The 13,031-nt window shown below is 37.1% G+C and overlaps 1 protein-coding gene across 1 annotated transcript; it reads right to left on the reverse strand.

The window, feature by feature from the left end:
• Positions 1-4,721: 4,721 nt before the first annotated feature.
• si:ch211-256a21.4 (uncharacterized) lies at positions 4,722-12,027 on the reverse strand. Its single transcript, XM_020931158.2, has 4 exons — positions 11,470-12,027; positions 10,896-11,097; positions 6,938-7,129; positions 4,722-5,692 (listed from the first exon to the last, which is right to left on the reverse strand). The coding sequence occupies exons 2-4, from the start codon at positions 11,089-11,091 to the stop codon at positions 5,382-5,384; spliced, it is 699 nt and encodes a 232-aa protein (XP_020786817.1). The 5' UTR covers positions 11,092-11,097; positions 11,470-12,027; the 3' UTR covers positions 4,722-5,381.
• Positions 12,028-13,031: the final 1,004 nt, after the last annotated feature.

Raw genomic sequence — 13,031 nt, forward strand, 5'->3', positions numbered from 1 at the left:
TGGTTGACAATAGGGGAACATGCATGCTTATTCTTTTGCAAATCATGTATGAAATGATTCTAGTATCTATTAAAAATGTAAATAAAGAAAAAGTCAATCTGTCCTGAATGCACTTTACTGGTGTTGGTGAGAGTCTGTCAAATTGTTTTTTTCCATGGAGATGTTATTGCTCTGTCTGAAATGTCTCCCAGTGTGGCATTAAACCTTTCCAGGTCAGATCGGTGGAGAGGTGACCCCACTCACAGTTAGAATACCTGTTTTTATAGGTGTTTTTGAGCTATAAATCCACCTGTAATTGAATAAATGTAAGGTAGAGCTGATTAATGTCACACTGTGGAACATTCCAGACAAAGCAATAGAAACAAACAAGTGGCAGACCCCAAAACAAAAAGTTCCATAGTGCACCTTTAATGATTTCACAATGCTTTATTGTTTTCGTGATTTCCTGACCTTCTGTACTTGATCCCGTGTGAGTTTTTCATGCTTGTTTCTAGTGTCATAGAAGGGTAGTTTGAACCACTCCACTGTGAGGAGGAGAACACTTCATTTGCTTTGAGTGCTTTTTTGCTGTAGCTGTTTACTGCAGTTTATCCACTTGTAAAATAGAAAAGACAGAAATATATGTTGCTTTGTGGCTTCCCTCCCTCCAGCCAGAGAGTGAATAAGTGATTTCTTAATGTTATCACAATTCTTCAGTTCAATGTTTTTTTCAATGGGCTTTCCAAAATTGTGGATTTAACCAGCAGAAAGTTAAAAAAATCAAATCTTGTAAGAGTCACTGGTCATTCAAATTACATAAAAGGTTAAATATATCATTGTACACAACATTTTACACATAAAAATGTACTTTTGTGAGCTTTAAGTCAGCTTCAAGTTAGAATGTTGTTACTACCTCATGTCATGAAGTGGTAGTTTTCAAGTTAACAGCTCCTTTAACCTAACCAAGCTGACGCCATCTAGTTCCTCCGCTCACTTTCATTTCTCTCCAGCGACTAGCTCAGGAATCTAAATACACTGGACGATTTGTAAGAACCCCAAAAGTTGTAGACTGCGCAACCGGCCAATCAGAGAAGAGCTGTGAAGCCACGACGTCAAACTCAAGCTCTTGTCTGGGTAAACAGTAAACAAAACGTAATAGTCCAATGAGGTTCATCTGGTCTCTCGATAATTTATGTTATTAGGTCCTTTTTTCAGACCAAGAGTTTGTTTTCAGACCTGACAGTTTCGACTCACGTGATGTTGCTGTCATCCTGCCGGCAGGAAGACAGCACCAAAACCTGTATAAATGAGCTTACTGTCATGTCATGGCAACATCACGAGATCACTCTGAGGCAGACCACTAGTGAGCAGTCGAAATTGTCAGGTATGAAAACTCTTAGTCTGAAAAAAGAACCTAATAACATAAAGTAAACAAAGCGGTCGAGATGGATGTAGACAAAGCCATATTCTTTTCAACGATTTCCGAGGAAAGCCGGAACAAAGAGAATATTTGGTGAATTTTATCAAGGGGAAAGACGTTATTGCCCTTCTTCCTACGGGATTTTGTGCAGTACATACGACACGACCAAATAGCAGCGACTGGTTAAATTAAAAAAGTACCCGCCTCCTGTCGAGCAAATGAATCATAATGCTGTGAGGTCACATGGTTTCCACGAAATTCAGTAGAGATTGGCAATTTCAGGGCTGAAATTATCCAAGTGATTCTAGTGAAGGTGTGTGGAGTTTAAAAACACAATGGAGCACTTTCTGTATTACCACATGACATGAGTGTTTTTTCTTTGAGAGAACTAAGCCTAAATATGCAGAATTTGTGTGTTAAACGTGTGTAAATGAATCAAAACACAACTCTAGGTCTGTTTATGATGAGGAAACAATATTATAACATAGATCAGAAAATAGTGTAAAATGTGCCCTTTATGTATAAGTGTAATGGTCTCTGGACTATAGACAGCGAGGCTCAGCTGGAGAACAGGTCAATACACTGTGAACTGAGTGGTCGAATCTTACATGGAGATGCTTTTTAAAACCGTGGATCGCGTGCTGCTGCAGGATGACCTTGAAGGACATTTCCATCATTTACACAGCCATTAAGAACTACTCTGTTGGTAAAATGAAAAAAGAGAGAAAATTTCTCTGAGGATTTAATAACAAACTCATTAGCAGCTTCCAACAGGGCGGAAATGCTTTTTAATTAGAGCAACACCTGATTAACGGCCAATTAACAGCTCCACAGCCACTCCAGTCTGTAGCACGTTGGCAGCTTTAGAAACGAAGAAGAAGAAGAAGAAGAAGAAGAAGAAGAATACAATGGGGAGAAGACTGGGAGAGGGGGAAGCTCCAAATGCTGCAAATGTTGTAAAGACATGAAACCATAGACATATATTAGTGTCGTAGTACTTGAGACTGGTCTTGGCCTTCGAGACAGTTTTTTTTTTTTTCACAACACTCAACTGTGTTTGGTCTTGGTCTTGTCTCGAAGACGGTTGGACTCGGTCTTGTTTCGGTTTTGAAGGTGCCTGGACTTGGTCTTGTCTCGGTCTTGAGGTCACTCATGACACACAACAAGTGATAAAATGGAGATAGATTTATAAAAACATTGATATATATGTGAGGTAGGGATGGGCATTCGATGAAATTTTCTTAATCGATCGTCGGAAGAATTAACGATCATTATCGATTAATCATTAACGTTTTTATATTAAAATGATCATCATTATTATTACTATCTGCACTACTAATGTGCATAAATAAATTCAACTTTATGACATATAAACCGTAACGACTCTAGAGCCACATCAATCCGTTTGACATTATAATGTGTTTAATTCAGTTTTGCGCAACTCTCACAGAAACAAAACTTAAAACCGCATCGCTAATTTGGATAAACTCAGCGAAGATAAAACTACAGCTCTTGTGTCGCTGATGCGGTCAACTTCTGTCAGATTAAAAGACATGATTCAGTGGAATACAGGTTAGTGTGACCATATTTGCGTTTGTCAAAACCAGGACACTGTATGAGGGGTGGGAGGTGGGGCCTCATCATCGACATTGCGCGACTCTCACCTGGCAAAACTTTTTCCCACTGGACACAAAAACATATGTGCTGCTTTGTTCACTGTGCACATGGACTCACACTTGTCCCAAACGCAACGGAAAGCGTGGAATTTCTTGTACAAATCATCGTTAAATACACATTTGTGCTTCGGTACGCTGCAGGCGGACCTACTGTCTGTGTCTGCTCGCTCCGTCTGAGTGCAGAGAGACTCATGTACGGACCCCTGTTTGGTCACACTACGCACAGCAACCTACATTCGGTTTGTCGATTAAAATTAACGTAATCGATGAAATTCTTAATGATCAATTATCGATTAATCATGCCCATCCCTAATGTGAGGCCTTGGTCTTGTCTCAGAATCAACCGCGTTTGGACTCAGTCTTGTCTCAGTCTTGAAGGTGCTTGGATTTGGTCTTGTCTCGGTCTCAAGGTCTGACACTCGACAAGTGATAAAATGGAGATAGATTTATAAAAAACATTGACATATATGTGCCAAAATAACTGTAAAATACAAACAAATGTGAAAAATGACAAAGATGGTCAATTTGGTCTCAATGGGCTGTGGTTTCAGGCTTGTCTCGGTCTCAGCCTTTAAAAGTCTTTTGTCTTGGCCTCAACCCTCAGAGGTCTTTGTCCTGTCCTGGTCTCGGGACCCTGTGGTCTCGGACAGGTCTCGGTCTCGATTAGTGCTGCTCTTGACTACATCTGTACATATAATTGGACATAGCTGACCTGCTATTCACTGCATTCCAAACAAGAAGTGAGCATAGGCACATTTCCGGCTCCATCGTCTCACCCCTCTCTCTGTAACTGCTGCAGTGAGCCTTGTCATTTTGTTCTTCAAATGTTGTAATAATAACCAGCTCTACATGGCCCTCCTGTTTTTATTCTACTGTTTTTTCCTAAAATAAATTCCTATTCCTAATATGGAACTCAGCTCCAAATTTGCTCCTATAACCGCAATCCTGATGAGCTTCATTTGACTGGAGCTGAACGCAATGGGTGAGGTCACACTCCCTTAGTCCACTTCTTTATACAGTCCTACAATGAGACATACTCTACCAGCCAAAAGTTTGGACACAACTTCTTTCTGAATGCACCTTTTTTTTTAACTTCACCACTTTGTACATTTTATATACACACAGACATCAAATATGTTACGCAAGATTTATGGAATTATGCAGTGAAGAAAAAAGTTAAATAACTCACCTAAATATTTTTTATATTTTCTATTGAAATCCTCAAAGTAGCCATTCTTTGCTTTTTTGACAGAGCTGCAAACCCTTGGCCTTCTCTCAATGAGGTTTTTGAAAAAGCCTCCTGAAATGGTTTTCTCAGCTGTGTCATGTCGGGGTCAGGGAATGCCAAAAGTGCAAACCAGGCTTTAAAGTTAAGGGTGGGTATTTTTTATCTATCTTTTTTAGTTGAGTTACTTTTTGTTCACTACATTCTGTATATTGTTTGTCCTTTCATAGTTTTGATGCCTTCAGAGAGAATCTACAATGTAAAGAATCATGGAAATAAAGAAGAAAAATGAAAAAGTGTATCCAAACTTTTGACTGGTCGAGTTAGCGTAAGGAGGGGGTTTATATCACTGAGTCAAATGATCAAAGAAGGCAGTGTCCATCAAAGTCAGCATCTGTAAACAAGGAAACAACTGCTCGACTGTGAGTTGTGTCATGAACAGAGCGTCTCTGTCTCGCCTTTTATTAAAAGAATAATAGTTTCAGTGTTAAGATTCACACATGGGACATTCATCAATGCTTTTTATTTATAAAGAAGCTGTGAATATTAGAGTAAGATCAACTTTCTGCCGTAGAATAGACAAGTCAATGTCAAAAGCACCAATGTGTGTTACTGTCCAGACAGAGTGATCCTGTGTTTTTCACTTCTGACAAATACAAAATAAAAATGTCCAAATATATAAGAGTCTTTTGTTGACAACCATCTGCTTTGCCTGCAGTAAGAAAGGCCCAGAAAAATTAGTGTTACTTGAAGACAGGTTCATCCATAGACATTTGGGGGCCTGGAACAAGAAGCATCACGAAGAAGCATTAATTAATAGTCAGAGGTTCCAATTCTGGGCCTGTATAACAGACCCCTTTGCCCCCCACGGCGTCAACTCCCCTGCACAGAGACCTCAGACAAGCTGTCAGTCTCATAATCCCAGTCACTGTAGAGCCTGTTTCCTCTCAACAGAACCCATGTGACCAATCTTGAGTCCATTCTTCAGTCTGCTCCTCACCGCGATAAGAACGACCTGCTTCTTCCAGTGGAGGAGACTTCTTCACTTTTATCAGCACACAGACTGTTTACTCGAGTCCGTTCAGGGATCTGACATGTACCTCTTTGGGATGAGGCTGCTCTTGGCGCTGGGGAAATAACTGTCACTGAAGGAACGCGGGGCTGATTTGAACTGAGACGCAGCTCGCCACAGCTCCACGGATTTCTCCAGATCAGGAATAATATCCGGCACCACTACCTGCTCAGCCAAAAACACCACAGTCTCCACCACCATGAGCAGGAACCAGCCCAGGGCCCCGATCCAGTACGAAGAGCCCAGGGCAGAGAAGTTCTCACGGATCTCGTCTCGATGGTGGAAGGTGAACAATGACCAGGAGAAAAGGAAGAAGAAACCTGAAACAAAGGAATACTTTGTTCAATACACATATACCTCTGTGATAGGATTTTACATTGTTTAAAAGTGTACTTGTATATGGTTTTCTTGTACAGGTACACTAAATAACTTTTCTGGTGGGAGGAATGCCACCTGATTGTCTCCATGAAAATGTTATTGCCTTTTCTGGAATGTTCTGGCATAGCGTGATCTAGAACAGACATGTCAAACTCAGGCCCAGGTCCAAATTTGGCACCTGATATAATTTGATTTAGCCCGCAAGATCATATCAAACAAATTAAAAATGTATTAGAGCTGGCTCGCCGGCTACAGGTGAAATTTTGTTTTTATTTCATATTATGCTTGTTCTAGATTCATTGTTTAAGCAAAACTATGATTAAACATTTATTTTAATAGGAAAAAGTTTAACATTACATATCTTGAAAGAAGAGAAAACATGCAGATGTTGTTATAAATATTTAGTTTGGCTCACGATTTAGTCCCAGTTTTAAATTTTGGCCCTCTGTGAATTTGAGTTTGACATCCCTGATCTAGTATTTATTTGGGTGTTTATATTGGAAAAAAAAATCCTAATTCTGACCATGTTTATCCATGTTTATCGCCAAAACATATCCATGGAGACAAGCAGTGCACCTTTAATGATCATTTCTCAAAATAATTTCTTTAATCCTAAAACCTATAGACATTATAACCATCCATGCAAAATGAATGTGTGGAGACGCCCAAACTGAATAATAAATCATATTGCTGTTAATACTGCATAGGGATATAATCATATTCAAATCTCTCTATAGTATTTTGACGTTATAAATCCCACGGTGCGATATTTTATAGACGCTAAGAAAATTGTGAAAATGCAACATTTTCCTGTGAAAATGCCTGGACAAGACTTTTGTTCTGTCATAAACCAAAGTATTAAGATTTAAATGTGCTTAAAAATTATGATGATTATTATTATTTGTATTACTTTTTATGTAGTCTGCACTGTAATGGAGCAAAGGATCATGGTATATGTAGTTCACTCAGTTTTGTTTAGCTATTGCGGCACCAACACAATGAATTTAAGCAAAGAGACTTGTAATCTGATATACTGTGAGACTTTTAACGATATTTCAGTTATTGTTACATCCCTAATATTGCATATATGGTAGTTAAATATTTTTTTCTCTTTTTATTTCCTTTTGCAGAAAACCATGTCTCTTTCAGTCTTGTACCATCCCGTGTGTTTCCAGTGCTGTACAAACCTGTGCAGATCATGGTGAGCAGCAGCAGAGTGGTCGGGTACAGAGCCTGGCCTGCCATCAGCAGAGAGCGAGTGTTGGAGTAAGAGCGCACTGTCTGTGATGTCCAGCAGAGGGCGAACACCAGGCATAGGGCTGAAGTGCACACAGCCATCAGGAAGGACAGCACAGCGAAGACCCTCTCTGCTTCTAAGGCTGCAACACAACAAGAGACAGAAGGTTTGGTGAAGGTGTCTTTTTAACTTGAACAAACATAATAAATGAAAAGGGGAAAAAACATTAGAGAATAAAATAAGAATAATTGTTATCATTCCTTGAGTTTCACTTCTTCTATATTGTGCACACAGACCACAGAAAAAAAGCCTCCACCAACAGGAAAAGTGTTTTACATAGACAGATTTGACCTCAGGATAACAATGCAAATGTAGTGTGTGTGTGTGTGTGTGTGTGATTGTGTTATCAGGGCTCGGCACGTTTACAATGACCCAGCGGACACATTAATAATTCACATTCCAGTAATTTTCAAATCTACATTAGCATTTAATAGATACATAGTTTAACCAATTCACAATAAAGACCATCAGTAGGTAAGTAAGTCAGTCAGTCAGTCAGTTAGTTAATTAGTTAGTTAGTAAGTTAGTTAGTTACTTAGTAAGCAATTTACTTAGTTACTTAGTTAGTTAGTTACTAAGTAAGTTTGTAAGTAAGTAAGTAGTTACTTACTTACTTAGTAAGTTAGTTAGTTAGTTAGTTAGCAAGTAGTGAGTCTTTCTTTATATAGCGCCTTTCACAGATTAAAAAAATAAAAAACTCACAAAGTGCTTTACAGAGCAATACACAATATAAAGAAGAACAGAGGAATTACAGACACAGTCAACTAAAAGCTGATCTAAAGCGCAGTGTCTTGAGCTGCTTTTTAAAAGAGTCATTCCATAATTTGGGAGCCACAGCCTGAAAACACACGTCACCCCAAGTTTTTCCCGAGTTCGTATCTTTGGGACCATCAAGAGACCCTGACCTGAGGACCAGCAGGTGCGACCTGAGGAGTAGGGGCGCAGTAAGTCACTGATGTACTGGGGCACCTGTCCATTTAAAGCTTTGTAAGTTAAAACCAAGATTATAAAATCAACACGGAACTTAATAGGAAGCCAGTGCAGTGAAGATAAAACTGGTGTCATGCGTGTTCGCCTGTTCACTCCTGTTGAAAAACCTTGCAGCCGGATTTCGTACAAGTTGCAGCCGCTTAAGTGTAGAAGCATTAAAACAAGTAAAAAGAGAATTACAAAAATTGAAATGAGATGAAATAAAAGAGTATTGCTTATTCTGAGTGAGAAAGACAAACAGCTAGAACCTGTTGAAAATCCTAATTACTTTACAACTGATCTGGTGTTTACTGCACGCACGTGATTCATTTGGTCAGCAGAAGTTTACAGGTCGTGTCCTTAACTCTCTAGTGTGGAGCCTGCATACAATATTTAGTAGCGTGTGTGTAAATAACAGCAGAACTCTACTTAGTAAATGTGATAATAATGTTACTAAGTGAAAAGGGGGTGGGGGAATAACAGCCTTACAAATAATTTATGGTACCATTTACAATAACTACACTTACAGTGGCCTTAAAAAAAAGGTCAAAGCTCAAAGACTTAATTTGTAACTGATTTACTTTATTAAGAATGATGCAGGCTTAGTAATAGTGCTGTTAAAGGGTTAGGAGTTAGGATATTAATGAAGTAGTTACAAAGCTTAAATCATTCTTAATAAACTATTTGTCATCATGGATTAAGTAATTGATCATTCCATATTAAGGGTAATTAAAGTGTAGTTTTTACATACTTACTTTACATAATTACTTGTGTGAATGTCTGTATCTTAGACTGTATTTATGGACAAAATGAAAAAAAAGTAGATAAAAGTAGCAGATTCCCAACATGAAAAGTTATGCTGTGAACCTTTAAGTAAAAGTAGAGATACAGGAGCAAAGAAATACTCAAGTAAAAGTAAAAGTATTACAGAATCTATTATTAAAGTACGTGTTTAAAAATGTACTTAAAGAGTAAAAAGTTAAAGTATTTTGCGCCAATTTTGAGATCTAGTAAAGCTTCAAATATAGTGATTTTGATACAGTTTTCTGCTGAATTTTTTGTTCAGTAGAAATGATTGATTTGACTTTTTTTTCTTGCTGTTTTTATTTGTATATTTTTGTACAAACATGTTGAAAATAAACTCTTAGCCTTTTCAGCAAGTCTCATGCACTCAATAAAAAAAAACAACAAAAAAAAAAACCTTTTACTTTCCAGTCCTGTTTAAAAATGTAGTGGAGTAGAAAAGTATAGATACTCTCAAAGTAATAGAGAAAAAGTAAATAGTATCCACTTTAAAATGTACTCAAGTAAAGTACAGATACCTCAGATTTATACTCACAGTATGGTGACAAAACAGTGACTTTTTTGCTCCTCTTTCTGTCTTTTATTAAGCTTCTGCTCAAAGAATGTGACAGCAGCAGGCTTAAACTTGTTAAACCTGCAGAAAAAACCTCCTGTGCAACCCACCTGAGCTCCTGAGAAGAATTCAACCCAAAAGTCTGTATGAAAACTGATCTGCTCTGAGCTTTGGTTGCAAAACAAACTGACTCATGTTCATTTTAGCTTTAGGGCAATTTTTAATTTCAGATTTCGTTTAGTTTATAACAAGCAGTTTTTGTTTTCTGTCCCTTCACATAAAGTAACACATCAGTGCGCCCAAGTGTCCCATGTTCTTAAAGTAACACGACCCTGTTATTACATAGCGACAATGAAATAATAAAATTTAAATATTAGCAGTAAAATACGTATTTAAATCAAATGAAATGGTCTTTTTAGCCATTTAAATGAAATATGGAATTTGTCTAATGAACTTTATAACAGAAATGTATTTGAACTACACTCTGACTGACCTCACTCCTTTCGCAAACAGACGCCTCATGCATGACTAAATATCATTCTTTGTTTGTGCTGGAAGGTGATAAAGTAAAAGTAGTAAAGTACTGTACTGTAAGTATAAGTCTGAAGTATCTGTGCTTTACATGAGTACATTTTAAAGTGGATACAATTTACTTTTACTCTACTACTTTGAGAGCATCTGTACTTTCAACTCCACTACATTTTTAAACAGGACTGAAAAGTAAAAGTGTTTTTTATTGAGTCTGTGAGACTTGCTGAAAAAGCAGAGAGTTTATTTTCAACAGATTTGTACAGAAATATACAAACAAAAAAATCTGTCAAATCAATCGTTTCTATTGAACAAAATTCAGCAGAAAACTGTATCAAAATCACTATATTTGAAGCTTTATTAGATCTCAAAATCTGCACAAAATACTTTCACTTTTTACCCTTTAAGTACATTTTTAAACACCTACTTTAATGACAGAGTTTGTAATACTAAAACATTCACTTGAGCATTTCTTTGTATCTGTATCTGTACATTTACTTAAAGCTACACTGTGTAACTTTTCAGGTTACGAGTTGGGACTGTGGAGATATTATTATTACTTCTAATTGCTATTACTTTGTCTGTAATGTTCCGCAATAGGGTATTAAACTTAAAGTGTATAAGATTTACTCAATCATGGGTGTTTTTATTGCTCAAAAACACCTTCAAAAACGGAATTCTCACTGTGAGTGGGGTCGCCTCTTCACAGATCTCACCTGTAAATTGTCCTGGTGGTGTCTCCTGCTTGTTTCTATGGAAATTGAAACGTTTAAAGCCATACTTCGGAATATAAGAGGTAAAGCTGGTGAGCCCTCTACCAGAAAAGTGGCACAGTGCAGCTTTAAGTAGCATAATTGAGTACTTCTTTCACCGCTGCTCTTTGCTTTGAACAGTTTCTGCCTCGTGCTCATTTCCCTGCCAAAACTGTCAACGCCAGGACCCGAGTGGAACAAAATGGACTTGATAAGAGGTGAGAGAGCGCGCGCCCACTTACCATCGAACACGGTGCCATCTCCGCTACTCATCAGCTCAGGTTTGGTGCCGTTCCCTTCCTCTGTCCACAGTCCCTGGTCGTCCAGCCAGAACGGGGTCCAAATGGCATAGGAGACGCACAGGCAGCCCGCCAGCCCCACACACGCCTGGGCGAATCGGAAGCGGCTCATGGAGTTATCGAGCTCCAACAACTTCATTTTAACCTTAAATTGTAACAGAAAAAAGTGAATATTGGAGGAAATGCCATGTTGTTAAAGCTGTACTATGTAACTTTTAGTTGAGGATAGGTCATTGCTCTACCTGGAATGTTCAAAAGTATGACGTTAAACAGCTCTACCTTACGTTTATTCAATTACAAGTGGTTTTAAAGCTCAAAAATACATGAAAAAAACATGGATTCTGACTCAGTGTTTGCCTCTCCACAGATCTGACCTCTAACTTTATCTGGTTTGGTCTCCATGAAGCAATAACAACACAAAAAACAATAACATCCCCATTCAGAAAAGCATTTGACAGACCCTCCACCGGAAAAGTTCCACAGTGCACCTTTAATAAGAAAAGATAAACACACTTACCTCTTCACAGCCCGAGATTTCAAAACAACTGCAGTTCTGACACAGATCCTGCCTTGTCTCCTGCGCGTGCTGTCTCTCTGTAATCTGTGAGCCTTTAGACAAGGCGGCGTTCTTCAGCCTCTCTTTAAACTCCGCCCACGTGATACCGATGGAACTTCCCCTCGTCGTCACCTAAATTTCCTGAAGAGGTCTCCACTGTAGCCCACACACTGTAATGAAAGTAAAACAGGCACAAGCGGCTAAAACAACACAGAGGTTTTGATTATAACAAAGAAAGCTCAGTTACAGACCATGTAGTGTAAGAAAAAACAAGGAAATACTGTAAGTTATGTAATATGAAGCTTTAAATAATACATGTCAGAACTGCGGCTAAGTCAGGTTTTAACATGTAGTAAAACAGGTCTAAACCAGGTCTGTCAAGACATGTTGAGTCTGACATGTAACTCAGATTATTGGAATCCACCGCTGAAATAAGGAACTAAAAATGTAACACGTATGAATGAATTTAAAGTAGTAGTAAAAACTTAAACCAACAAATGTCTCATATCATTCTCTGCATTTTATTTTACAATAGAAAAAAAAAAAATAACTTATCTGGTTTGTTGTTAACCTATTTTCTTATTATCTGTCATAATTTCAAATCTGTTTTTCATTTCTTACACTGTTCTGTTCACGCTAAAAATGTAAAATTTATGAATTTGAAATAACAATAAAAGCTTAAACCAACAAATGTATGATCAATCTTTGCATTTAGTTTTAAATAAATAAAAAAACATATCTGGTTTATTGTTAACCTATTTTCTTATTATATATTACATACTTTCTTATATTATCTGTCATGATTTCAAAACAGTTTTTTCCTCGTTTATCATTTCTTACATTGTTCTTGTTCATACTAAAAATATAAAACTTATGAATTTGAAATAACAATAAAAGCTTAAATGAACAAATGTATTATCACTCTTTGCATTTCATTTTAACACAGTAAAAAAATCATACTGTATGTGGTTTGTTGTTATCTATCATCATTTCAAAACTGTTTATCATTTCCTACACTGTCCTGTTCATACTAAAAATGTAAAACTTATGAATCTGAAATAACAATAAAAGCTTAAACCAATAAATGTATTATCATTCTTTGCATTTCATTTTAAATCAATAAAAAACATCTGGTTTGTTAACCTATTTTCTTACCATCTGTCATAATTCAAAAGTTGTTTTTTTTCCTTGTTGATCATTTCCTACACTGTCCTGTCCACACTAAAAATGTAAAACTTTGAAATACCAATAAAAGTTTAACGAACAAGAGTATTATCATTCTTTTCATTTCATTTTAAAACAACAGAAAATCATACTGTATGTGGTTTGTTGTTAACCTATTTTCTTATTATCTGTCATCATTTCAAAACTGTTTTTAATTTCCTACACTGTCCTGTTCACAGTAAAAATGTAAAACTTATGAATCTGAAATAACGATAAAAGCTTAAAGCAACAAATGTATGATCAATCTCTGTATTGTTTTAAAACAATAAAAAAATCATACTGTACCTGGTTTCTTGTTA

The sequence above is a fragment of the Boleophthalmus pectinirostris genome, unplaced genomic scaffold (genome assembly GCF_026225935.1).
Source record: "Boleophthalmus pectinirostris isolate CB_2022bp ecotype Guang Dong unplaced genomic scaffold, ASM2622593v1 HiC_scaffold_2, whole genome shotgun sequence".
NCBI classification, from domain to species: Eukaryota; Metazoa; Chordata; class Actinopteri; order Gobiiformes; family Gobiidae; genus Boleophthalmus; species Boleophthalmus pectinirostris.